Here is a 26,452-nt window from a genome sequence, read left to right as displayed (position 1 = left end):
CTTCTCCCCATTTCCCTACAATATGTCTGAATAAGGGTCCTGCCCCAAAACACGACCGTCCTTGTTCTCCAGAGATGCTGCCTAATCTCCAGCACTTACTCCGACACTTTGTGTGTGTTTTGGGGGATCTACAGTCATGGATTTAGATATCAACCAGTCCAGGAATATTATGGGTTCTCCCCTGCTGCATAATGAGGTCATGCTATCAACCCAATAATTCCCAGTGATTCTTTTGGAGAAAGTAATTAATCAAAAGAGAAAATATGAAGAGATAAATTGTCTCACATAATTTTATGGGTGACACTAATGCCTACATCCAGATAGCTGTGTTAGCTGTGTGCTGCTGAACAAAATCCACACTTGAACCAGTAATGACAAACAGTTCTCTATGTAACCATACTTCCACATGTAACCATATAAACATCATTCAAGATAAATGAGAATTAATTGGGCACAGTTTAAAGGGTTGCACCAATAGCTTTTGGCATCAGTTGTTTTCAATGTCACCTCTAGTTAGTAATTCACATTAAACCTGTACAAAGATAGGACTAGTGTTTCCTCACAGATAAATTATTGTTTAAATCTATACAATATATTTAATGCTTTTATTATAGGACAAAGAGTGCTCAAAAAAGTAATGATTCAGAATATTTCTCAAGATGATCTGGATGTATCCTTTCACTGTAATGTACTCCAAGAATTCTAAGGGTCTTGTGAAGGTACAGGTTACTCTTAACAATGGGCACAACCTTGAGTACTGTTTTTATTTATATCTCCTCATTTGTTTCTTTAAGTTAAATGTAATTATAAATGGAGATGTGTAAATAATGTAATCCATGGTTTCTCCTATTGCTGACATTATGATAGAGAAGGGGCCATTCAAACCATTGTACTAATACAAGCTCACAGAATGATCTATTCCTCACATTTGCTTCCCTGTGACCTCCTTCCCTCGTACAGCTCGCTGATTCTCTAACCAGTCACCTACACAAAGAGTAAATCACAGGAGCCAGTTAACCTCGACCTGAAATGTCACCCATTCCTACTCTCCAGTGATGCTGCCTGTCCCACTGAGCTACTCCAGCTTTCTGTGCCTATCTTCAGTTTAAATCAGCATCTGCAGTTCCTTCTTACACCACCTACCAACCAACCTGCCTTTGGGACCTGGTCATGGAATGACACATGTGGTCACAGAAGGAATATGCAGACTCTGCTCGGAGTGCGCAGCAGGTTAGGATTGAAGCTAGGTCCCTGAAGCTATGAGGCAGCTGCAATACCTACAGAACATCATGCCACCCTGTCAATACTTCATGTCACAATCTAGAGACAGCCATCAAGGCTGTGCTACCTGCCGATCACCAACCCCTCACACTCACCCCCTACGACGTGTACGTGGCACTGAGTAGGACTAATGCACGTAAGGCTGCTGGCCCTGACGGCATCCCCGGGCGCGTGCTCAGTGCCTGTGCTGCGCAGCTGACAGACGTCTGGGCTGACATCTTCAACCTGTCACTTGCCCAAGCAGTTGTCCCCACTTGCCTTAAAGCCACCTCCATCGTGCCAGTGCCAAAACACTCAACTGCGGCAAGCCTCAACGACTTCCGCCCAGTTGCACTTACCCCCATCATCACCAAGTGCTTCGAGAGGCTGGTCCTGGCACACCTCAAAAGCTGCCTACCCCCCACACTGGATCCCTATCAGTTTGCCTACCGCAAGAACAGGAGTACGGAGGATGCCATCTCAACGGCACTTCACTCCGCCCTCTCCCACCTCGACAACAGAGACACTTATGTAAGAATGCTGTTCATCGATTACAGCTCAGCATTCAACACCATTATTCCATCAAAACTGATCACCAAACTCGGTAACCTGGGCATCGACCCCTCCCTCTGCAACTGGATACTGGACTTTCTAACCAACAGACCCCAGTCTGTGAGGTTAGACAAGCACACCTCTTCAACCCTCACCCTGAACACCGGCGTTCCTCAGGGCTGTGTGCTGAGCCCCCCTCCTCTACTCCCTCTTCACCTATGACTGCACACCTGTACATGGTACTAACACCATCATCAAGTATGCAGATGATACAACGGTGATTGGCCTCATCAGCAACAACGATGAGCTGGCCTACAGGGAGGAGGTCCAGCACTTAGCAGCATGGTGCGCTGACAACAACCTGGCCCTTAACTCCAAGAAGACCAAGGAGCTCATTGTAGACTTCAGGAAGTCCAGAGGCGGCACGCACACCCCCATCCACATTAACGGGACGGAGGTGGAACGTGTTTCTAGCTTCAGGTTCCTGGGAGTCAACATCTCCGATGACCTCTCTTGGACCCACAATACCTCTACTCTGATCAAGAAGGCTCATCAGCGTCTCTTCTTCCTGAGGAGACTGAAGAAGGTCCATCTGTCTCCTCAGATCCTGGTGAACTTCTACCGCGGCACCATCGAGAGCATCCTTACCAACTGCATCACAGTATGGTATGGCAACTGCTCTGTCTCCGACCGGAAGGCATTGCAGAGGGTGGTGAAAATTGCCCAACGCATCACCGGTTCCACGATCCCCTCCATTGAGTCTGTCCAAAGCAAGCGCTGTCTGCGGAGGGCGCTCAGCATCGCCAAGGACTGCTCTCACCCCAACCATGGACTGTTTACCCTCCTACCATCCGGGAGGCGCTACAGGTCTCTCCGTTGCCGAACCAGCAGGTCGAGGAACAGCTTCTTTCCGGCGGCTGTCACTCTACTCAACAATGTACCTCGGTGACTGCCAATCACCACCCCCCCCCCCCCCCCCCCCCCTCCCCCCGGACACTTATTTTTTTTTTATTCAAATCGTTTGCTATGTCGCTCTTCAAGGGAGATGCTAAATGCATTTCGTTGTCTCTGTACTGTACACTGACAATGACAATTAAAATTAAATCTGAATCTGAATCTGAATGTCAACGACTATTCAGATGCTTGAGTGGAGGAAGGAACTGCAGATGCTGATTTGCACCGAAGATAGACACAAAATGCTGGAGTAACTCAGTGGAAGAGGCAGCATCCCCGGATAGAAGGAAAGGGCGACATTTCGGGTCTGAAGAAGGGTCTCGACCTGAAACATCACCCATTCCTTCTATCAGAGATGCTGCCTGTTCTGCTGAATTACTCCAGCATTTTGTATCTATCTGCTTGAGTGGAGATCAGAGGCATTTATCTTCCTTTTATGCCCTGCGTACAAAGTAATGGGTTTCCTCCACTTACCTGGTCTAGCAGAATCTTAATGAACAATTGTCATCTGGGAATCATTAGTCATGCTTGTTGTTTCCATGTTGTTAATTGCTTTACCTCTCCAAGTTGCTATTTATGTGTTAGTTTTGCCCTAGTCGCTCTATGTTATTAGACTGGGGCCCTGCACTAGAATGTAGACTAACAATCTGATGTGGGCTGACACAAGGTTAGCAAAGCATTTATCTGGATCTCATAGATTTCCTGGTCTGCTGCTTTGGTCAGAGGCATGAAAGAGAAGGATCTTGGCTTCTCCCTAACAACTGATTCAAGACATAAGCAAGAATTTGGGGCAGCACAGTGGCGCAGTGGTAGAGTTGCTGCTTTGCAAGAGGCCCAGGTTTGATCCTGACTACTGGTGCTGTCTGAATAGAGTTTGTACGTTCTCCCTGTGACCAAGTGCGTATTCTGCGGGTGTTCCAGTTTCCTCCCACATTCCAAAGACATATAGGTTAATTGGCTTCTGTAGAAGGATAAATGGAATTGTAAAACAATAAATTGAGGTGGAAAGGATAACAGGACATTTGTTTATCTGCAATAGGGTGGCATTGAGCTGTGTTCATTGAACTGTGGCTTTCCGAGGTGCATGATTTATAACTGTTATTGATAGAATTTATTGCCACACAACCAGGGTCGGTGGAATTTTGGGTTGTCAGCAGCGATACAATAATAAAGGTGGAGGCCGCAGGCCGGCGGTCGAAGATTTAAGGTTCCCGCCGCGCCGCGCCACAGCCAGAAGCACCGCAGACCGCTCTGACCATTCTGAAGAGGGAAAATGCTTGAGTGCCTGCAACAGTAAACATCAAAGGGAAATACTCTACATAAAGTTGAGATGAATGCTAGATTGCTCCCAGCAATCGCTGTTCTTGACGCTCTTAAATAGTCTTGATTGCCTTGTTAAATCTTTGTGGCGTGTTTTAAAGTTTTCTTTGACACTTTGGTAAAATTGTAAATTGTTCCTAATGTGTCGTGTACAGGGTAATCACTGGTCAGTGCGATCTCAGTGGCCCGAAGGTCCTGTTTCCGCGCTTATTTTTTGCTAACGTCTACAATTCTAAATTGAAAAGAAAATTTTATGAATGTAATTGTGAGAACTACTTGGTATTCATAATGCAGAAATAAGTCAGTTGTTTCGACAGCTCTGCTGGAGTTTATTTTGCACATGAACCTCCTCTCACCCCTTCAACCTTCCCCCAAACCATGACCCATAAATCCTTTCTCCTACTGCATTTTATCAAACGTCCTTTAAAACCTCTCTTGTCTCATCCACTGCATGCAGCAGGAAAATTCCACATCTGCACTGCTCTCATCAGGAAAGAGTTTCATCTTTAATGGATTTAGTAATGGCCATATATTTTGGACATTACCTTACGTTAATTATTTCTATCGATTGTTTAACATCGTGAGCCAAAATATCACTACTAGATTAATTTAACCCTTTGTCTCCAGTTTTCTGTGGTCTTATGCAAGTTGAGCCTTAACTCACAATATTACAGATGAAATCAACTGTCCTGGATCCTGGAGGCTCCTTCCAGCTGTTAAGTTGTCTTCAGGCTCTTCAGCCGGGGGAATTTCACAATCTTGTGTTTTCCTTCACGCCAACGGAGAGCAAAATGGTGAAACATTTTTTAAACATGTATTTTGTTTACATTGAATTTACAAAATAGTGGATTAATGATGTATTTAAATTATGAACAGTGGGATCCTTATTGCAGTGTGTTAAAAGCAAGGAACCATGCTGACATTTACTGAGGTAATGGAGGTTCTTTTACAGCAAGGAGTTAGTTAGAAACGCAAACTGCAACAATAATATTCTGAAGAAGAATCATTTATGTTTCTTAGATGCGCCTAGATGCTGCCTCCCCCGCTGAGTTTCTCCAGCATTTTTGTCTACCTATCATTTATGTTATGTTACTTTAGCTTATGTTGTTGCTAATATCTCTAATGAGAGTAAAGGTCGGCTATATTCCTGATGATTTACTGAATGTGGATGCAAAACTTTTCCTTTTGCCTCTGTCTACCTTTAGATGTTTATTTTTCATTTTAAATATGAAATTCAGTGTGTCTACTTCAGAGAGTTAAAGGATGAAATATCACAGTCACTAATACAGCTTCTAGTTACAAAAGCCCTATCATCTTTTCACAGTTCTATGAATCCATGGAAATCAGCACTGCTAAGGCAAACCTTTCCCTGATCCTGAAGGGTTATGGTGTAGACCCAGTAGTGACATGCTCTCTGGAAAAAGTATTGGATATGGGATATGTTCTTGCAAATCAAAGAAGAACAGTAACATTCCAGGTGAGTGCTGGTGATTGTAAGTATGCCCAAATGAAGGGTACCAACCCCAAACGCCAACTGTTTATTTCCTTCCACAAATGCTGCCCGGCCCGTTGAGTTCCTCCATCAGATTGTTTGTGGCCGAGGAAGGTGGTATTTCTTTGCTGGAATACAATGTTATCATTCGTGAGCTATGAAGGTGACGCCAGATAAGGTCACAGAATCAAAGGATGATTCCTGCATAGGAGGAGGTCAACCTGTCCATCAGGACGCTAATGGTTCTTATCAGATTGACCCAATAGTCCTTGCATCCACCCCACACCCACCCTATCCCTGTTCTCTCCCCGATTCCCTGCCCATTCTTTCCTTTCACATCATTATCCTGTTCCCTTTTGGAGATTATCCTTGAATATTTCACCACCCTATCGTTGGTCATACATTCCCAACCACACTCTGTGTAAAAGATGTTACATTTCGATCTTTTATTTGTCTCGTTTATTCAGTGTATCTTGTTCTTGACACCACCACTGGGATGTTTCCTCAATCTACGCCCTTCACGATTTTAAATAACTCACAGGATCTCCTCACAACCTCCTCAGTGCCAAGAATAACCCCAGCTTTTCCAAACTCTCATAAGTTCATAAGTCATAGGAAGATAAGTCGGCCATTTGGCCCATTGAATCTACACCACTATTCAATCAATTGTTGATCTATCTTCCCCATTCTCCTGCCTTCTCCCCATAACCTTTGACACCCTTACCAATCAAGTATCTGTCAATCTCTGCCTTAAAAATACCCAATGACTTGGTCTCCACAGCCATAGGTGGCAATGAATTCCAAAGACACACTACCCTCTGACTAAAGAAATTCCTCCTCATCTCCTTTCTAAAGGTATGTCCTTTTATTCTGAAGCGATGTCCTCTGTTTCTAGACTAGTGGAAACATCACGAGTATCCATATCGTTGAAGTCTCTGATTTCTGATTTTTTAGATACATTTCTCTGCACCCCCTTTGAAACCCTCACATTTTTGCTAATACATGAGCCCAGAATTGGACACATTGATCCACTAGTAGTCAAACCAGTGTGTTATAAAGATCTACCATCTTGCTCATGCACTCCATGCATCTATGTATAAAGCCCAGGTTCATCTGGGCTATTGGTTAAACTGCTTTTTCAACCTCCCCAGCCACTTTGAACAAACATGCACATGCACTGCCATATCACTCTGTTCTGGTGCCCCTCTTAGATTTGTTCTATTTCCAAATTGTAACACTTCACATTTCTCAGCATTATGTTTAATCAGCCACCCATCTGCCAGCCTATTCCACCAGCCTATCTCCATCTTTGAAGTTTGTTGTGATCCTGCTCACAGTTCGCAGGGCATGCAATGTCTGTAGGGCTCCATGCATTGCAGTCACTGACAGGAACCTCAGCCAATTTCTTCCACCAAGGATATGGAGAATATAGTAAGTTTAAACGAGAACTTACCAGTTTGAAGTTTGATCTGTATTTTATGAGGAGTTACGATGAGGGATTATGTGAAGAACCCGCTCAGCACGCATGCGCGGCATACTTCAAAGCAGCGGTGTGGAATCACAGATAGACACAGTTATTGAAGTAAACATAGTAAAGAAAAGGAGACATCAGTTTAACATTTTTACCCATATTAATGAGGGTGGGAGCGGAGGGCACGTAATCCCTCATCGTAACTCCTCATAAAATACAGATCAAACTTCAAATTGGTAAGTTCTCGTTTAATCTTACTATTTTACTTCGGAGTCACGTGAGTGACTACGTGAAGACTTCAAAGCTCTGTGATTTCAAACCGTGTAACAGGTATTATTTCACGCACTGCCGAAATCCTTGAGGGAGGAAGTGTGTTATCGTAATCAACCAATGAATCTGTTTGTAGAAAAACACAATGGTATTTTTTAACAATAACAGCAAATAAATTAAATTGCTCCCCTGGGCTTAAATTAAATATTTGCAGTCTGTAAAATCTTTTCTGCAAATAAAACAGGTTTTGCCAACGGCTTATTATAAAATTTCTGAACGGTCTTTCCCCCGACCATCCTGCTGTAGCCAGGATGTGGTCTATAGGCACGTCCATTCTTTTAGCCGTCGACGTGGATGCTGCCCTGGTGGAATAAAATTTGTACCTGTTAGTGTTTATCCCAGCAGCTTTTAGCACCTGCTTGAGCCATTTCGAAATGGTTTGGCTCGTCACCCGACCATAAGGTTTTTTATGACTGACCCGCAAGGCTTTTCATCTCCCTCGAATATTTTGGTTGTGTCTATGTAGGATAATAGGTGGGTCATGGCACATAACCATGGTTCTGGCGGGTAAGCCCGGAATTCCACGACTGGATTAGGTGTTCCTGGTCTGCTCTGTTTGATCAGTCCCTGGATAACGACAGAGATCTGGTCTGGAGCTGTGAGCATGCTGTCCAGTCGCAATAGGTGTAGTGACTGGACCCTCTGTGCAGATACAAGTGCCATCAACATGAGTGTTTTGAGCATAGATTTGTTCCAGGTTGAGGGATCTGGCTGGTGGCTATCCCCTTAGGTATGTCAGGACCACACTGACATCCCATATATGGGTGTACCTTGGTCTAGGGGGTTAGAGTTGTAAATACCCTTCATTAGTTTGACCACCAGCGGGTGGGACCCCATGGCCTGTTGTCCTGGAGCTGGTTTTAAATAGACAGGCAGGGCACTTCTAGCTGTGTTGATGGCTCTGTAGCTGAGTCCTTCATCGTGGTGAAGGTTCGCCAGGAATTCCAGTACGTTGGTAACTGTAGCGGTTGAGTAGGTGGTCCCTGTATCCAAGCAGTACTTCTCCCATTTTTTGATGCTGGACAAGTGCTGTTTTTAGTGGATGTTCGGAGGGATGCTGACATGGTGTCGACGGTTTGTTCTGATAATCCCAGCCCCAGAAGTGGTTTGTGCAGAATCTGCAACCCAGGAGTTTGATTTGTTCATGGCACGGGTGGCTTGTGCCCGACACTGGGTGTTAATAACTCTGGGTCACTGGGGAATACCATCGGAGTTTCAACAACCATTTCATGGAGTATTGGGAACCATGGCTGCGTAGGCCAGTCAGGTACTATCAAAATACCTGAAGTAGAGTCCATTTGTATTGTACGTAGTCCCCAACTGATGAGGCAGAAGGGAGGAAATGCATAGAAGAAGAATTTCCCCAATCCAGCGCGAACGCATCTACCGCTGCTGCCTCCGGGTCTGGTTCCCAAGCAACATATATAGGTACCTGGTGATTTAGCCTTGATGCAAATAAATCGATATCTGGCATGCCATATTGCTTGATAACTTTTGCAAATTTTTTGGGGTTTAACATCCATTCGATGTTGTCATTAAATTTACGTGACCTGGTGTCTGCCACTGTTTTTAGTTTACCTGGCAGGTAAGTTGCTGATAGCCAAATATGCCTTTCGACACACCATTGCCAAATTGTGTTGACCAACTTGTCGCATGATACCGATTTTATGCCGCCTATATGGTTAATGTAGGCCACCACGTAGTATTATCTATTTGTAACTGTACATGCAAGTGATGCATATTTGTGCATATGCTTTTAAACCATAAAAGTCACCCAACATCTCTAGATAATTAATGCCCAGTGTAAGTGGTAACGATGACTCTGGGTTAGTCCATCTACTACTTGTGCTGGATATAGAGTTAGTTGCTCCCCAGCCTTGAGCACTGGCATCTGTTTGGATAACTAACGTAGGGTTAGTGATGATAATAGGGCTGAAACTATGCCAAACGTTTTTTGCCCACCACTGTAGTTCTGATATTGCTTCAGTGGGTAACTTTATGACACGATCATAATGACCTGTGTGTCGTTTTGGTGCCTGTACCTTTGCTCTTTGTAAGTTTTGACAGTGCAAAGGTCCGAATCATTAAATTGTTGCATGATTGTGCCAATTCAACTGTTTTGTCTCTTGGCAATGTTACAGTCACGTAGACTGAATTAATTGTGAAGCCCAAGTAGTCCATGATTGTGGATGGCTTCAACTTAGATTTATCTGGATGTAAGACAATCCCAGGGTTTTGAATAACTGTTTGGTAGCTGATACAGCTAACATAGTCAATTCCATGGTCTTGCCTATTATTTAAGATATCATCAAGATATGCCATGACAATATGTTTTTGTCTTCTGAATATTGTCAGAGCTGGTTTTGGTATCTTGGTGAATAATCTATGGCTGATGTGAACCCATTGGGTAACGCTTTAAACTGCCATAGCTGCCCCATCCAGGTAAATTTCAGGTATCTGCGATGATCCTTGTGAATGGTACTAAATAGTAAACATCTTTAAGATCAATGCTTGCCATGAAGTATCCTTTGGAAATTAGTTGGTTGGCAGTAACAACCGTTTCCATTTTGAAATGTATATACTTAACAAACATATTCAGTGAAGTTAAGTCAATGATGATGCGACATACACCATCTTTTTTGGGTTTAGTGAATATATTTGATACGAATTCCAAGGGTTCATGTTTTCCCATGATACCCTTTGTAATTAGTCTCACCAGTTCAGCTTGTCCCTCTCGTTTCTCTAACGGAGAGGGAATAATACCCTCTGGGGTGAATGTTGAACTGGTGGCAATTTTTCTAGTATGAATTGTATTTTTTATCCACTAATGCCATTAAGTAAATACTGATCACTCTTGATAGACTCCCGTGCTTCTTAAAACAGGTGTAATCACCCCCCTGTTCGTATTAAGCCCCTATTTTCTATATGCTGGTAGGAACCAGACCCACCTACCTCCATGGTTATGGGTATTGTTCTGTTTCCTGCCGGTCCAACGAGTCTTGCACGTCGTTTGACGTGGCGGTGATGTTGGGGGGTGGCGCATTTTCCATGGGGTCCACTATGGCCCTGGTCTAAAGAAGACTTTCGGGGATAGAATGCGGACCCTGAGCTTTACACCAGTCCCATATGGTAGACGTCGACTGATGGACGCGATGTGGTGCTGCTGCTTAAGAATTATTGTTTTCTAAAGCCTTATTGATCACCTCTCCTGTAGGGGCCTGTTGGAGAGGTGGTTAATGCTGGCCGTTGGTTTGGCATTTAATGGCCTCCTGCACGTGGGGTTGCCACGTAGCGGTCCACCACACCTAGCAGCTCTTCCTGTTCCTGCACTACTTGCATACTCCCGAGATCTTCAGCCATCGTCCCCTCTTCTTGACCAGCCCAGTCCTGGTCACCAAAGCTACTCTTGGGTAAGGAGGAAGCGATGGCCAGTGCACAAGGCACTGTGGAGGGAGTGCCTGAACTCCCCCCTGCGAGAGCGCCCCTCACGAAGCGCGTCTCGCTGGAGCTCCTGCTCCAGGAGCCGCTCCATGCGGCTCAGGCGGCTGTCTCTCCCCCGGGCGGGTGGAGAGATGTCCCCGTCCGACAAGTCGGAAGCCACTGGCCGGACGCCTCTTCCATGGCTTTACTTCCAGCCTGCTGCTCAGGCGCTAGCGGGCTGGGCTCGGACGCGGTGTCGGGGAATAGCGGAGTGCCCGGTAAGCGGTCCTACCGCCTTGTTGCTGCCCCCCGCCCCAGATGGAACGCTCCTCCGTGGAGTCGAGCGGGGGACAGGTTTGTTCTAGAGCCTTTCTTCTCTGCCTAACAGCAGAAGGCTCCCTGTGAAAGAAAAACCCGACCTCAGAGCTTACCTGACGGTCCGTTCTTTCACCCCGTAGCGGGAGCGCCTGACTCCCGATGTGCCGCTGTTGCACTGCTGAACGTAATGCGGCGCATGCGTGCTGAGCGGGTTCTTCACGTAGTCACTCACGTGACTCCGAAGTAAAATCATGGATTCTGCACTGCTGTTGCAGTTGATGTTGGCCAAAAAGCCACAGCCAAACATGATTGCTTCCAAATATGGTGCCAGTACTTCAGAAAGGAACTTCTGGAATTATTGAGAAGTCAAATTGGCACTGTATAATTAAAGTTACTATGAACCATTATAAAAAAAAAAACATATAGCAAATTCTACAAATGAAAACTTGGTCACAATTTGTTTGTCAGTTGAACTGAGCTTAAAATTCTTAAATCATTTTTGTTCCGGTCGTCAATTATTATTGTTAATTACATTATTGTTGCTACTGTGCACATTTTCCCTATATCATTCAATTAGCCTTATCCTGAACTCAGAACCAGGTGCTCTGCATTGTGCTCTATTTCAAAAGTAATGGCAAAATGAGGATAAGAGCTATAGACAATGGTGGTCACAAATTATAGCAGGGTAGAGGAATAAAAAATTATAGGTTTTAGGTGAACGGGAATCCTAGATTTAATAGGATTGATTTTAAGGGGCAACTTTTTCACTTATAGGCTGGGAGGTTATATGGAACCAGCTGCCAGAGGAGGGAGTTGAACTAGTACTATAACTGCATTGAAAAGATACTTGGACAGGTGCATGAATTGGAAAAATTTAGTGGGAAATGGTCCAAACCATGGCAAATAGTTCTAGCTTAGATGGGACATTGTGGTCAGCATGGACAAGTTGGCTGAAGGGCCTGTTTCTGTGCTGTATGTCCCTATAGAATGAAATGTTAGAATTGATTTGACAAATTTACATGTTACATTCAGATTGCAAATTCATTATAACTATCGTGTTACATTCCATTTTAATATAACCTGTCAAACACAACATTCAATAGTTATTCAGCACTATTAAGTGAGTATTTATCATCAAAGCAATTATTGATTTAACATGAATTGACTGCAACGGTCTATCTGGGCAAGAATACCTGAAAGCATTGGCAGACCAACAGACAACATTGTCAAGATGTAAGTGAAGCTTTACTGACTCCGGGCACCACAGCTGCCTTTAGGGACATCAGTCAAACAGTGGAAGTGATTCTAGGGGGCATTTCCTGGATCATAGAAATGAAATGCTCTCACTGATATTCCCTGGAAACCGTGTCTGATGAACATACATTTTACATTTACTATGATTTTATTAATATCTTTTTTTTCCAGTTGCAAAATGCCACAAGGCTTAACGTTATGTTTGATGTAAAGCTGGAAAGTCTGTCTTACACAAAGCACAAAGACCAGCAAACGTTACCACCATTCTTGACATCAAATGAAATACCTGATGATTTAGTAGGTGAGTACTTTTTACTTACTTTAATTATGCAAAACCACTTCAATCCAGATATGTTATATCCAAACATTTCATTCAATCCCATGCGTGTGTATTATATTTTGTAAACGTCACCTGCTGAAGACAGAAGCTGATGGATGTGGGAGAGAATCTCATCGCAACTGATTCAGTACCGCACCACTCCTATGTTCAATTTTGACAATCATTACATGCATTCTGATCCACCTTGGGCACCATCTCAACATGTGCTGCCCTGTCCCTGTACAGCACCTTGTCCAGAACAACTGTGGTGACTCTCCATCCTAATCCCATTTGCCTGCATTAGATCCATATCGCTCTACTTCTCTCAAAGCATCTGTCAAAATGCCTTTAAAACATTGTAATTGTATCTGCCTCCACCATGGTGGTGCTGCGGTAGAGTTGCTGCCTTACAGCGGCAGGTCCCTGGGTTCGATCCTGATTGCAGGTACTGCCTGTATGGAGTGTGTACGTGGCCTGCATGGGTTTTCTTCAGGAGCTCCGGTTCCCTCCCACACTCCAAAGGCATCCACATTAATTGGCTTGGTAAATATTGTAATTGTCCCTGATGTGTAGGATAGTGTTAGTGTGCGGGGATCGCTGGTCGGCGCGAACGTGGTGTGCTAAAGGGCCTGGTTACTTGCTGTATCTCTAAACTAAATTAAACTAAACCACCTCACCTATGTATTCCCAAAACTGCATACTTTTCAACAATGAAGCTCCGATCAACGAATTCAGCACAGGCAGAACATCAGGCCTGCCATTTCACCAAGTGATAAGCCTCACCATTTCCCTTAGATATATTTCTGATGTACAACTGAGATACTTTACCCTGTGAACTTTACTTAGCCTGATGTCTGACAGCATCTGCCATTCCTAAGTGTTTTGTGCTCACCATCATCGTTACTTCTCCTGTATACATCAATTTCAAAATACAGATCATTATTTATAACTCCTGCACGCCATTTTTAATCATCCTTCAAAGAGCGGTGCTTAGACCAACTACTCTCCAACTTTCATCAAACATGCGATATCTCTTCCACTATTTGTAAACTGCTGAGTAAAGCACAGGGATCCAGGACTACAAGTACATTTTCCCCTGAAAATGGCATAGCAGGTAGATAGGGTGGCGAAGACTGCTTTTGGCACTCTGGGCTTCAATTAGTCATTGAATTGTGTAGAAAAGTTGGGACTTTATGCTACAGTGTAAAATACATTGTAAACTTGTCGTTTTGTATTCAATTTTAGTTACCCTGCTATGGGAAAGATACTACTAAGCTGGAAAGAGTGCAGAGAAGAATTATGAGGATGTTGCCAGGACATGAATGAAGGGGAGAGGTTGGGCAGGCTAGGACTTTATTCTTTGGAGCACAGGAGACTGAGGGCTGATCTTCAAGAGGTGTACGAATTTATCAGGGGTATAGATAGGGTGAATTTGTAGGTTAGCCAAGCTCCTTGGGTAGAATCAAGAATAAGAAACCATAGGATTAAAGTGAGAGGGGAAATATTTAATAAGAAGCTGAGGGGCCACCTTTTCACACAGAGGGTAACAGGTATATGGAATGAGCAACCAGAGGAAGTAGTTGAAGCAGGTACAACAATCACGTTTAAGACACTTGGACAGATAGGAAAGGTTTAGAGGGATAGGGGCCAAACATGGGCAAATTAGAATAGCTTTGTCAGCATGGATGAGTTGGGCCGAGGATCCTGGTTCCATATGTATGACTATGATTTGATTGCTTTCTAGGTTGTTCAGGCAGAGGTCACAAGGTTAGAATATGATAAATTGGAGATGTGGTCCACAATCATATCATACTTATGCAGTGCTGGTCCTCAACAACATTTCCTTCTTCCTGTAATCTTGCTGGTATTTCAGTGAGGTTGAATAATCTCTAAAGTGATCTCGTGTTTCCTGAGTGTGTCGTGTCGGTGGAGCATGTGAACAAAGCGTAACAAACTGAAATAGGATGGCAAAGATGTAATTCTCCTCATTTATATATTCTGCCAGGTACTCAGAACTATGGTGGTCAGAGTGTCTTCAGTGTTTCCCCGATCAAAGGCTGCATTGAAGCAATGCAGACTCAAGAATTTGAAGTGACATTCAGCCCAGACCACGAAGGTTTTTGTTACTCAGATGTCATGCATGTGGAGCTGTTTGACAAGGTAACTGGGTGCTTCTTATTCCAGCACATGGTTAAAGGCAAAATTGCTTCTATAATTATTTTTGCGGTAAAATCATAAAATGACAGAATCGTATTGCATAGAAACAGGCTCTCTTGCCCACCTTGTTCAAGGTGACCATGGTGACTCTCTACGCCAATCCCATTTGCCCACATCCCTCTACACCTTTCCTATCCAAGGGTGTCAAAGCGTACAAGGAGAAGTGAGGAGAATGGGGTTGAGATGGAAAATTACATCAGCCGTGATCGAATGGAGGAGCAGACTCGATGGGCTGAATGACCTAATTCTGCTCCTGTGTCTTATGGTCTACTTGCCAGAACACCTTTAAAATGACAGCCCTCCATTCCAGGCAACATCCTGGGGGATCTCTTCTTATGCCGCCACACACTTCATATAGCATAGCGGTCAGAACAGTACAGCACACTATACACACGCCCCGAATGACAAAGGCCAGCATACCAAAAGATTTCTCCACCACCCTGTCTACATGTGGCACCACTTACTGTAGCTTACACTCAGGTGATTCCATTGGGCATATTGTTTGCATGTGATACCAAACTCCTTAAACTTGCATTCTCTTCCAAAGTCCATGAGAAGAAACTACTAGTGCTTGAGCAAAATAGATTCAAAGATGTTTCTAAAATTTCCTTGAAGAACAGCAACATCTCCACCCACTCTTGGGGAACCCTGGTCTATGTCCACACCATACTGCCAAACCCCAAGGCAGAAAGCTCCTGGGATGTGCCAAGGAGCCGAACAAGGACGGGCCGAACGCATTGCTGCGAATAATGACCCGCCAGGTCAAAGGGAACAGCGTCCCGGTGGGCCAGTGGGTTGCCCGCGGCTACATGTGGCAACGGGCCTGGTTTGCCGCTGCGGAGAAGGACCCGGCAGGCCACTGCCTGCAGGGGAAGTTTGGAAGTAGCAGAGCTCGGCCCCAAAGACCAGAGAGTCGAGGAGGAGGGAGCTGCTGGCGACGACAGACGGGAGGAGTGGGGCCGGTAGGAGAAAGACTGGGCTATTGCTTCCAGCACCTTCAGGACACAGGTCGGGCGAGGAGAGGGACACCGATTCACGGTCCGAGCCATCAAAGGCAATGGGCGAGGTTGTGCAGCAACCTGGGGTTTACCTGGGCTTACCTGGATCAGGGGCATACCAGTACATCCAGCATGTGGACCGGACCTTGGACTGGTCTTTGGATCCTTTCTTTTGTAAATGGTGTCCAAATATGGTAACTTGTACACGTACCGTATATGCTACGCAAAAATCATTTTACTGTGTAGTGCATATGTGACAATAAAGAACCATTGAACCTTTATCCCCTCTTGTGCCAAAGTCTATGGGTCCCATGTGGGTCTCATCAGTCACTTCACAACTGCAGAGACAAAATATTTTCATCAATCCTGATGAAAATCTGTTGCAAATATAATTAAGCTTTTGTTACTATCAGCGCATTCCAAACCTCACATCTATTCGCATGCACGGTGTGTGAGTGATAGTGGCAGCACTTGCTTAGACTTTACACTTTACTTTACATTTTAGACTTAGAAATACAGCGTGGAAACAGGTCTTCCAGCCGACCGAGTCCTCGCCGACCAGTGATCAGCCCATACACTAGAACTATCCGACACACTAGGGACAATTTATAATTTTAACAAAGCCATTTAATCTACAAACCTATACATCTTTGGAGTGTAGGAAGAAACCGGAGCACCCGGAGAAAACCAACTCGGTCACAGGAAGAACGTACAAACTCCATACACAGCCCCCATAGTCAGGATTGAACTGTAACACTGTAAGGCAGCAACTCTACCTCTTTGCCAATGTTGCCTCCACCCCTACACTGTGCCCCCATTAATTAACATTTTGAGCAGGTGCCAGAAATAGCAGCAGTGCATCTTCTGCATCGAGGAAATTTCAAAACATTTGTTGATTATCCATCCTTTCACAGGTCAGCCACTCGATCCAGCTGAAGGGAGCTGCAAGGGAACATCTGATGTTCGTTGAAGGTGGAGACCCAATAGATGTTTCAGTGGAATCTCTAAGTATCTTACCAAGTTATGAGCAAGTGGATGTAACAGGTAGGACATATATATTATGCTCCACTATTGTCAACTGAGGGAAGGATTGTTGTTGTCCAAGAGCAGCTTCTTCGCAGTAACCTTCAGGCTCGAGAGCACCACACAACACTAACCATTAACTACCATCTTCTATGGACAGTGTCTTTGGTTGCACAGCAGACTTCAGTTTGGTACTGTTATGGTTGCCTGGTATTACCATTGGTTATTGTATATTTAAGTGTGTGTTATAACATCATCTTGTACCCGCGGCCTCCGGTCGGGAAGCACCGATTCGGGACTTGCCTTCCAGAGGAGAGGGCCTGTACATCTGGCCGACTGCGGAGGTTTGTGGTCCCGACCACGGGGAAAAATGGAGGAGGCCTGACTGAATTTTGTGCCTTCCACCACAGTGATGAATGCTGTGGTGGATGTTTTTGTGTTAAATTTTTAATGTGTTTTGTGTGTTCTTTTTTTATTGTACAGCTGCTGGCAAGTTCATTTCACTGCACTTCATTGTGAATGTGATGAATAAATCTGACTATTGACTATTGATAACATTACAAGCCTGTTAAGCTGCAGCAAATAAGACATTATTTGTTGTGTCCAGTACATATAACAATGAAACACTCTTGACACAAACTCCAACTTTCAATTATCTATATATCTACCTATTTCCCAAGGCAGTCAAAATTATTAAGTCCAAATGTGCCCATTCCATCCAAACATATTCCAATTGTCCATTATGTTCAAATCAACAACCAGAGAGCAGTCCTGAGCTATTATCTATCTCATTGGACTATCCTTGATTGGACTTTACTGGACTATATCTTACACTAAACAGTATTCATGTTATACCCTTTATCATGTATTTGTACACTGTGGATAGCTCAATTGTAATCAGATGCAGTTTAATGTGGATAAATGTGAGGTTATCCACTTTGGTGGAAAGAACAGGATGGCAGATTATTATCTGAATGGTGTCAAGTTAGGAAAAGGGTAGGTGCAACGAGACATGGATGTGCTTGTACATCAGTCACTGAAAGAAATCATGCAGGTACAGCATCCAGTGTAGAAAGCTAATGACGTGTTGGCCTTCATTGCGAGAGGATTTGAGTTTAGGAGCAAAGAAGTCCTACTGCAGTTGTATAGGGCCCAGGTGAGATCGCACCTGGAGAATTGTGTGCAATTTTGGTCTCCTAATTTGAGGAAGAACATTCTTGCTATTGAGGGAGTGCAGCGTAGGTTCTCGAGGTTAATTCCAGCAATGGCTAGATTGTCATATGTTGAAAGAATGGAGCGACTGGGTTTGCATACACTGGAATTTAGAAGGATGCGAGGGGATCTTGTTAAAACATAAAAGATTATTAAGGGATTGAATACGTTAGAGGCAGGAAACAGGTTCCCGATGTTGGGGGAGTCCAGAACCAGGGGCCACAGTTTAAGAATAAGGGGTAGGCCATTTAGAATGTAGATGAGGAAAAACTTTTTCACCCAGAGAGTTTTGATTCTGTGGAATTCTCTGCCTCGGAAGGCAGTGGAGGCCAATTCTCTGGATGCTTTTAAGAGAGAGTTCATAAAGATAGCGAAGTCAAGGGATATGGGGAGAAGGCAGGAACGGGGTACTGTGCGGATGAATGATCAGCCATGATCACAGTGAATGGCGGTGCTAGCTCGAAGGGCCGAATGGCCTACTCCTGCACCTATTGTCTATTGTCTATTGTCTTTCTGCTGACTGGCTAGCACATAACAAAAGCTATTTACTGTACCTTGTACACATGACCGTTAACTGAACTCAACTCAACTCAACTCAAACGGACAGGATCATTGGACTATTGGAATATCACCTCTTGAGCTAGATCCACCTTCAATGAGATTGAGGCTGACCTGTGGCCATTTACCTACCTATTCCTCATTTTTGCAGTTAACAAGAATCTATCAATATCATATTTAACATTAACAATTAATTCAGTATCAATTGTCACTTCCAATTTTTTTTCCCACCCACTGCATGTAGAAGTGTTCGTAACTTCACAAAATAGACTTTCTGTGGGGGGTTTTTTTCTGGAGCTTTCATCTGTAACTTCCTACAATTGCTGTGTACAGAAGTCCATCGGCCGTTGAAATCGCTCCTGCTCACTCTGAAAAGCACCAAGTCTGACAATAAATACAGCACTGCGTTGAGAGAATTTCAGGTAGGATGCATCCGATCAACCCAACTTGCTGGAAAAAAGGTAATGGTTTCACATTTCTTTGAAAATTATAGATGTGTAACAAATTGTATTTTGAAAGTTATAAGTATTTAAAGTTAGGAATGGTAAATTAGACCAGAATTTACTGGGAAGTTAGATGATAAGTTCAATACATATATTACATGGCGATAATGGCACAGTGGCCTCCTGGTTAGAGCTTCTGTCTCACAGTGTTAGAGACTCGGGTTCAATCCTGACCTTGGATGCTGTCTGCGTGGAGTTTGCACGTTCTTCCTGTGACTGGGTGGTTTTCATCCAGGTGCTTCCCACATGCCAAGAACGTGCAGGTTTGTAGGTTAATTGGTCCCGTAAATTGCCCCTTATGTGCAGGGAGTGGATGCAACAGTGGGATAACAGAACCAGTGGTGAACAGATGATCGATGTTCGGCTTGGACCCAGTGGGCCATGACGTATCTCTAAACTAAAGTGTGAGAACAAACTCATGGGTTGTGGTGAGGAAGAGGTCCCACAATTGTGAATCGTGTTTGAACAGCGAATAATTAGCCTCATAAACATGGGAGTTTGGCCTGTAACCTTCAACATCCGTGTACCTGTCCAAATGTCTTTTCAATATTGTTAATGTACCATGCTCTGGCAACCCGTTTTCGGCCCACCAAGTCCACGCCGAGCAACGATCCCCATTGACTAGCACTATCCTTCACCCACTAGGGACAATTTACAATTATACCAAGCCAATTAACTCACGAACCTGTACGTCTTTGAAGTGTGGGAGGAGATCCCAGAGAAAACCCACACAGGTCAGGGGGAGAACGTACAAACTTTGCACAGACAGTAGGTATGTTGCAAGACTTACCTTCAGCGGCGCTGCAGTTCTGTCACAGGCTGTATGCGCAACTTTGGTGTCTTTGTGGGAGGGGGGCGGGGTTAAAATGCCGTTTTCTCCTGCCTGCCGGAGTTTTATTTTCTCGGTGTGTGAGCTTATGCTGAAGATTTGTTCCGACTGCCGGTCTGTGAATTTTTAATTTTTAATTGCTGGACAATTTCAGCGCTGGAGTAAATTAAAAATTAGTTTCTAATGCCGTGAATGCTGACAACGGGGACGGATTTAAAGTACGGGACAGCTAAAGGAAAGCCGTTTATTTTACCTATAAACGTGCTTCTTAGGATGACTTAATCCAAATTTGACGTTGCGAAAAGGTGATTTAGGCCCCATACGAACCGGCAGTGTTTTTCCTGCTGATATGGGGTTTAAATTCACCGCAACCGCAACGTTCCAAACGATCGCGTTCCACAAAATCCCACTCGCAAGATGATTTAAAAGGCCATTAATTTACGGGAATTAAACACTAAATTCCTTCCATTTGGCCTATAAATTCATGACTGAGATTTAAAAATCATGTTATATTGTGAATTCTTGTGTGAATGTTATTTGGACTATTTAAAAATGTTAATCTTTTCATAAGAAATGGATAGATGTTTAGATCTAGTAATTGAATTTTGTAATTAGCTACAATTGGGTAACTAACTAATTATATGCTTTAATTTCAGGACATCCAAGTAAGATTGTTTCATATTTGTTTCATAATGCTTCAATCTACAATAACTGACAATTTCTTTCAGTTCTCTTAATATTTAAGAAAGTTATGGGCTTTTGACTGTCCTCGATCACAGCTTTTGTGTTAAGTCAATGGAAAAACAAGATGCTAATTTCCGAGTATGAAAATGGCCATAACTTTTTTTAATATTGAAGATATGAGAGTGAATTAGGTGTCAAATTAAACTTCTTTTTATGCTTTATCTGATGGGATAAATTGCAGACTTGATTTTTTAAATCTCAAAATTTTGTAACATTGCTACAGACATCTCCCACACGATCGAACATGCATCTCTGTTGCTGTAAGGCAGCAATTCTACCACTGTGCCACTGTCTGTCAGTGGAGTTAATTCCATCCCATCTAAGCATCTTGTACTAATGCAGTATTGGTCAATGTTAGGAAAGTGAAACCCCGGAATCCTATAATCCTCTTGCTCTTATACCATTCTGTAATTTGCGTACATATCTGGCACCATATTGCCCTTTGATTATTGGTATTACCTCAGCAAAGTGATCGCCCTTTTCATATTCCTGAATTACACCCATGATACATCATGATACATCATTGGATGATCCCACCAGGATACCCTCTCTAACGATGGCGCAGCTGGTAGAGCTGCTGCCTCACAACACCAGTGAATGCCGTTCAATCCTGATCTTGGTTGCTGTCTGTGTGGAATTTGTTCTCCCTGTGATTGCATGGGTTTCCTCCAGATGCTCTGGTTTTTTCCCACATCACAGAGACGTGCGGGTTGGTGGGTTAATTAACTATTCAAAATCAATTTCTCATGGTTTCATATAAAGTGACAGTTAACATTATATTTATAGATGATCTAATTCAGGAGTAACATTGCATTAAATTAAATGAAATACAGATCTCGGTAAAGTGGCTGATATGAATATTTGGTCCATAATCATATCACTGAGCTTGATGTGTAGATATTGTCTTGAAGATGTATTGGGATACCCTAGGTTTGTGGAGGGGCCTTGGAAATGAAAGACCTTCCTAATATCACAAAATTAGTGCTCAAAAATAAAGATCAACCCTAATTCAATGATTCAATAGTTTAGTTATGGTCAAGTGTATAGAGATAGTGAAATGTAAGCTCAAAATGCTATTCGGTCAAATTATACTGTAATACGTACAATAGATCCTCTTCGGCAACAGCATGCAGTGAGTCGCCATGTTCCAGCGCTATCTTGCAACATCACAGCTCAGTTAGAAAATCGAGTTGGAGTAACTCAGCAGGTCAAGCAACATCTCTGGAGGACATGAATAGATGACGTTTCAGGAAGAGAGTCCTTGACCCGTCACCTATCCTTGTTCTCCAGAGATGCTGCCTGGATTGCAGAGTTACTCCAGCACTTTGTTTCCTTTTGTGTATTGTGTACACTGTCCGCAGTTCTTTGTTTCTACGTTTCCAGAAAATTGAGTTCTTTCATTTAAAAATATCTGCCACAAATGGGTGTTGTTGCCTTTGCAGAGTGTTGAGTTTGTCATTGACTACCCACAATCAGTTCAGGCGAAGGGCTTCACCATTGAGCCGGCCAGAGGTATTGTGGAAGCTGGCAACACAAAGACCGTCAGTGTCACCTGGACTCCCCCTGCTGGGCATGATGTAAGTTGTCACACTGTGACTTCCAATGTCCTGCATAAAATTCAGACCTGCATAAACTCAACAGTTCAGATAGCAATTCAACAATTTGACAACATTACTGACTGATTTCTTTAAGACTTTCAAAAATAAATTATTAAATTAAAGAATGTGGTGCTGTTAGTTTATTAAATTCCACACTGCAAACTGAAGTTTTATATTTAATTAAATCTATTTAATGATGCGTTGAATAAGGTACATAATAACAAATAGAAACCACCTGATTTTACCCGCAAGAATGCCATTATTTTGTTCAGAGTCCTGTGAAGTACAGATGGGACTGGCATACTTGAGGCATCCTGGTCCACATGGGCAGGTTCATAAGTCATAATAGCATAATTTGGCCATTCGGCCCCTCGACTTTACTCCGCCATTCAATCATGACTGATCTACCTTTCCCTCTGAACACCATTCTTCTGCCTTCTCCCAAATAACCCTTACTAATCAAGAATTTGTCAATCACTACCTTAAAAATACCTAATGACTAGGCCTCCACAGCTGTCTGGGCAATGAATTCCACAGATTCACCGCCCTCTGACTAAAGATATTGCTCCTCATCTCCTTTCTAAAGCTATATCCTTTAATTCTCAGGCTATGCCCTCGGGTCCTAATTGGGCCAAGGGGCTTATTTCTCTGCTGTTTGACGCTATAACTGTATCTTTCTACTTGCAATAGGATCTGTCCCCAAGTTCATTGATTAAATTTAGCCGATCAGCCATCGGATCCCGACCTTGTGAGACACTTTGAAACACATCCAACTATTGCCATAACACACAAGTTCAACCAAGTATCTAATCTTCCCCCCGCATTTCACTCCGTGTGAACCTCTATAAAACCTTTTGATGATCCATGTAATTCGACCAGAGAAGAATACTTTTGTGAAGAAGTTTCATTTTTATTGCGCCTGCTAAAATTGAATTCATCGTCAAGAGTCAATTCAAGAGTCAATTGAATCTCTCCCTGCACTGGAGATCCGACCTTTTCTCGTCGGGTCTCAGTCGTCGTTGAGGCCGCAACGAGGAGCGGCCTCCAACAGGAAGAAGCCGGGGACTCAGGTGTCGACTCACCGTTGCCGTCGCGGAGCTGGCCGAGTCCGGAGCGGTGGAGGAGCGCTGCTGCTGCTGGTGCTGTTGCTGGTGCTGTTGCTGCTGTTGCTGCTGCTGCTGCTGCTGCTGCTGCTGCTGCTGCCGGAGAGTCGGAGGCTCTCTACAGGTCTGTGGACGACGGCGCCGGGAGCCCACGGCTCCCTGGGGGGAGACCGCTTTCGGGGATAAGCGGGGCCTGACACCACTGCCCCGCGCGGCTGGAATGGCCGCGGACTCTCAGCCACGGTTAAAATGGCCATCAAAGGCGACCTCGCACCACCCGGCGTGGCTTTAATCGCGGGACACACTACCAGATCATCTTTGATGGCCATGGTTATTGCCTTAACAGCTTGGAGTTTATGTTAAAAAAAGTTGGGAGTGATTTACACAGAAACGGCATTTCGTTTGGACCTCCAGGGGTCCAAATGACAATAAAGACTCTTGATCGTTACCATTTCTAAACATGAAAAGAAAGTCGAAAGGACTAATCATATATTTTCAAAACTTTAAAAGATTTTTCAAGCTTTACGGAGCCACGGTTGGCCATCAAATCAGACTAAAACTAGACTTTGTTTGGTTATTTCTCAAGATAAAATTAGCTGAGAAGGCTGTTTAAGATATTGGCACGAAAGGACTAACTATTTTAAAACCTGCTTTACGGAGATAAGACTAAAACTAGACTTTGTTTGGTGCTTCTCACCATTAGCTGATTCTGTTTTATATTGGCACTCTCCTGTAATAAGGAAGCTCTGTAAGTAAAGGTTTTCTCATCTAAGTGTGTTCTGAAGAATATGTTCAGTTTGAATTATTTGTCTGCTATTCCAAATTCTTTCATTCTCACAAAAGACTTAAAACATAGAGCATAACACCCGTTGTTCGGCCCACAATATCTGAGCCGAACATGATCTGCAGTCACCACTTCTGCTTGAATATCCCTCCATTGCCTGCTGATATAAAAGCCTCTTAAATGTCGCTATCATATCTGCTTCCACCACCACTCCTGGCAGTGTGTTCTAGATACCCACTACAATCTGGAATCATGTATAGTCTTTCTGTCCACTGGTTAGCACGCAACAAAAGCTTTTCACTGTACCTCGGTACACGTGACAATAAACTAAACTCTGAATAAAAAAATATGTCCAACACATCTTTAAACTTTCCCCCTCTCACTTTTAAACCGCACCCACTAGTCTTTAACATTTCCACCCTAGGAAAAATATGTTGACTATCCACCTTAAGTATGCCTATCATATTTTGATATCATAATCATAATCATAATTGTAATTTATTAGCAAAGTAAGTTTTGCAACATACGAGGAATTTGGTTTGTCATGCAGTCATACCAAAAAAGCAGAAGACACACAACTGCATAAAAATTTGACATCGCCATCCACCACAGCGGTTCCTCCACATTTCTCACTGTGATGGAAGGCAATAACGTCTTATCTTCATTCCTCCTTTTCTCCCGCAGTCGGGGCAGTTGAACCATCCTCAGTCAGGGCTATCAAAGCTCCCGTAGTCGGCGATCAAAGCTCCCGCGATCGGGGCCGTCGAAGCTCCTGCGGCTTGGAGCTCTTGAAGTCGGTCCCTGGCACTGTATCCAGCAATAACTGAAATCCTTTGTTCACATCCCCCAATAAACAATTATTAAAATGATCTGTTCTACTGGGTAATGCTGACCATAACAGTGCAATTCAAAGTAGGTAATGCAACCTATGCAAGGTCCATCATGGTTTGATGCTAAGGTAGGGTTTGTGGTTAGGATAGTGTGGTGTGGTTCAAGAACCTGAATGTTGACACATCAGTGGAGCGCTGGCTTTTCTCTCTTTGTTTCACAAGTTATCACAGAGCCGTAACATCTGCAGCAGAATGAGCACCAGACAATTGTGAGAGCAGATTGTAGCCATGGATGTGATGCACACAGCAGCAGCAGCAAGCTTCAGGCTAACCGATCCTTCCAAGGTACCGGAGAGACATCTGCTATATCCCCAAGTCTGCAGTGCAGAGCTGAAGCATGCAAACAACAAACTAATTTGCAGATCAAGCAGCCTTGTCACTTTCCTCATGGAGTTGTGGGATAACTGCGGAGGGTGTGTTGACTACGTTACAGAGTAGCCTGGAGTACGTGACACCACTGTTGATCACCCGGGTTGTTCAACCACTCCATGAACTGGGGGCTTTCCACTCAATTTAACATTCAGCTGGTGTCTGGCTAGATCCATATCTACGTCAATGGCCATTATCCAAGAAGAAACTTAAGCAACAGCTTTCAGTGCACATTATTTAAATGAAAATAATCCGTGAGTGTGTTTGTTTTTGGGACAAGAACCTGATCTTGGCATTGGCTGTTGAACAAAGATCGCAGCCAGGGGAGGAAGCACCTTGGGGTGGAACCTGAGCTTGTGTGCTGTTCTGCAGCCACCCTAAAAGCTATGTCTTAAAAGATTAATTGGATGTAAATAATTAAAAACAGCAAAATTATTTTTAAATTAATATATTTTTCGAGACGAGGAGAAACCTGAGCTGGCTGGGGGTTTTCTATGAAGCATCATGTAATGAGCAGCAAGTTTGCTGCACTGTGACATTGTCCACATGATTCGTTAAAGTCATAGCAGAAACGGGCCCTTTGGCCCAACTTGCCCACATTGACCAATTTGCCTCCCTGAGCTAGTCCCATTTGCCTGCATTTGGCCCATATCTTAGTTTAGTTTTAGTTTAGAGATATAACAGCCCCTTCGGCCCATCAAGTCCGCATCGACCAGCGTTCCCCGCACATTAACACAAGCCTACACACACTAGGGACAATTTACACTTATAGCAAATATACAAACCCAAACAAATAACCTACAAACCTGTACGTCTTTGGATCCATAGTCAGGATCGAAACCGGGTCTCCGGCGCTGCAAGCTCTATAAGGCAGGAACTTTACCGCTGTGCCACCGTACAGCCCATGCCTGTCCATATACCTATTCAAATGTCT

At 43.7% G+C, this 26,452-nt stretch overlaps 1 protein-coding gene across 1 annotated transcript in view; it reads left to right on the top strand.

Moving 5' to 3' along the window:
• Positions 1 to 22,456, top strand: part of cfap74 (cilia and flagella associated protein 74) — a 134,130-nt gene extending 111,674 nt beyond the window's left edge. Inside the window, exons 31-38 of the mRNA XM_055659016.1 lie at positions 615 to 670; positions 4,761 to 4,880; positions 5,411 to 5,563; positions 12,543 to 12,672; positions 14,696 to 14,850; positions 16,820 to 16,949; positions 19,032 to 19,159; positions 22,217 to 22,456. Of these exons, the coding sequence (XP_055514991.1) occupies positions 615 to 670; positions 4,761 to 4,880; positions 5,411 to 5,563; positions 12,543 to 12,672; positions 14,696 to 14,850; positions 16,820 to 16,949; positions 19,032 to 19,159; positions 22,217 to 22,456 (1,112 nt within the window). The remainder of the gene's footprint in view (positions 1 to 614; positions 671 to 4,760; positions 4,881 to 5,410; positions 5,564 to 12,542; positions 12,673 to 14,695; positions 14,851 to 16,819; positions 16,950 to 19,031; positions 19,160 to 22,216) is intronic.
• Positions 22,457 to 26,452: the final 3,996 nt, after the last annotated feature.

The sequence above is a fragment of the Leucoraja erinacea genome, chromosome 30 (assembly GCF_028641065.1).
Source record: "Leucoraja erinacea ecotype New England chromosome 30, Leri_hhj_1, whole genome shotgun sequence".
Taxonomy (NCBI): Eukaryota; Metazoa; Chordata; class Chondrichthyes; order Rajiformes; family Rajidae; genus Leucoraja; species Leucoraja erinaceus.
The sequence above is the reverse complement of the archived record's forward strand: the minus strand, read 5'-3'. Positions and strand labels throughout refer to the sequence as shown.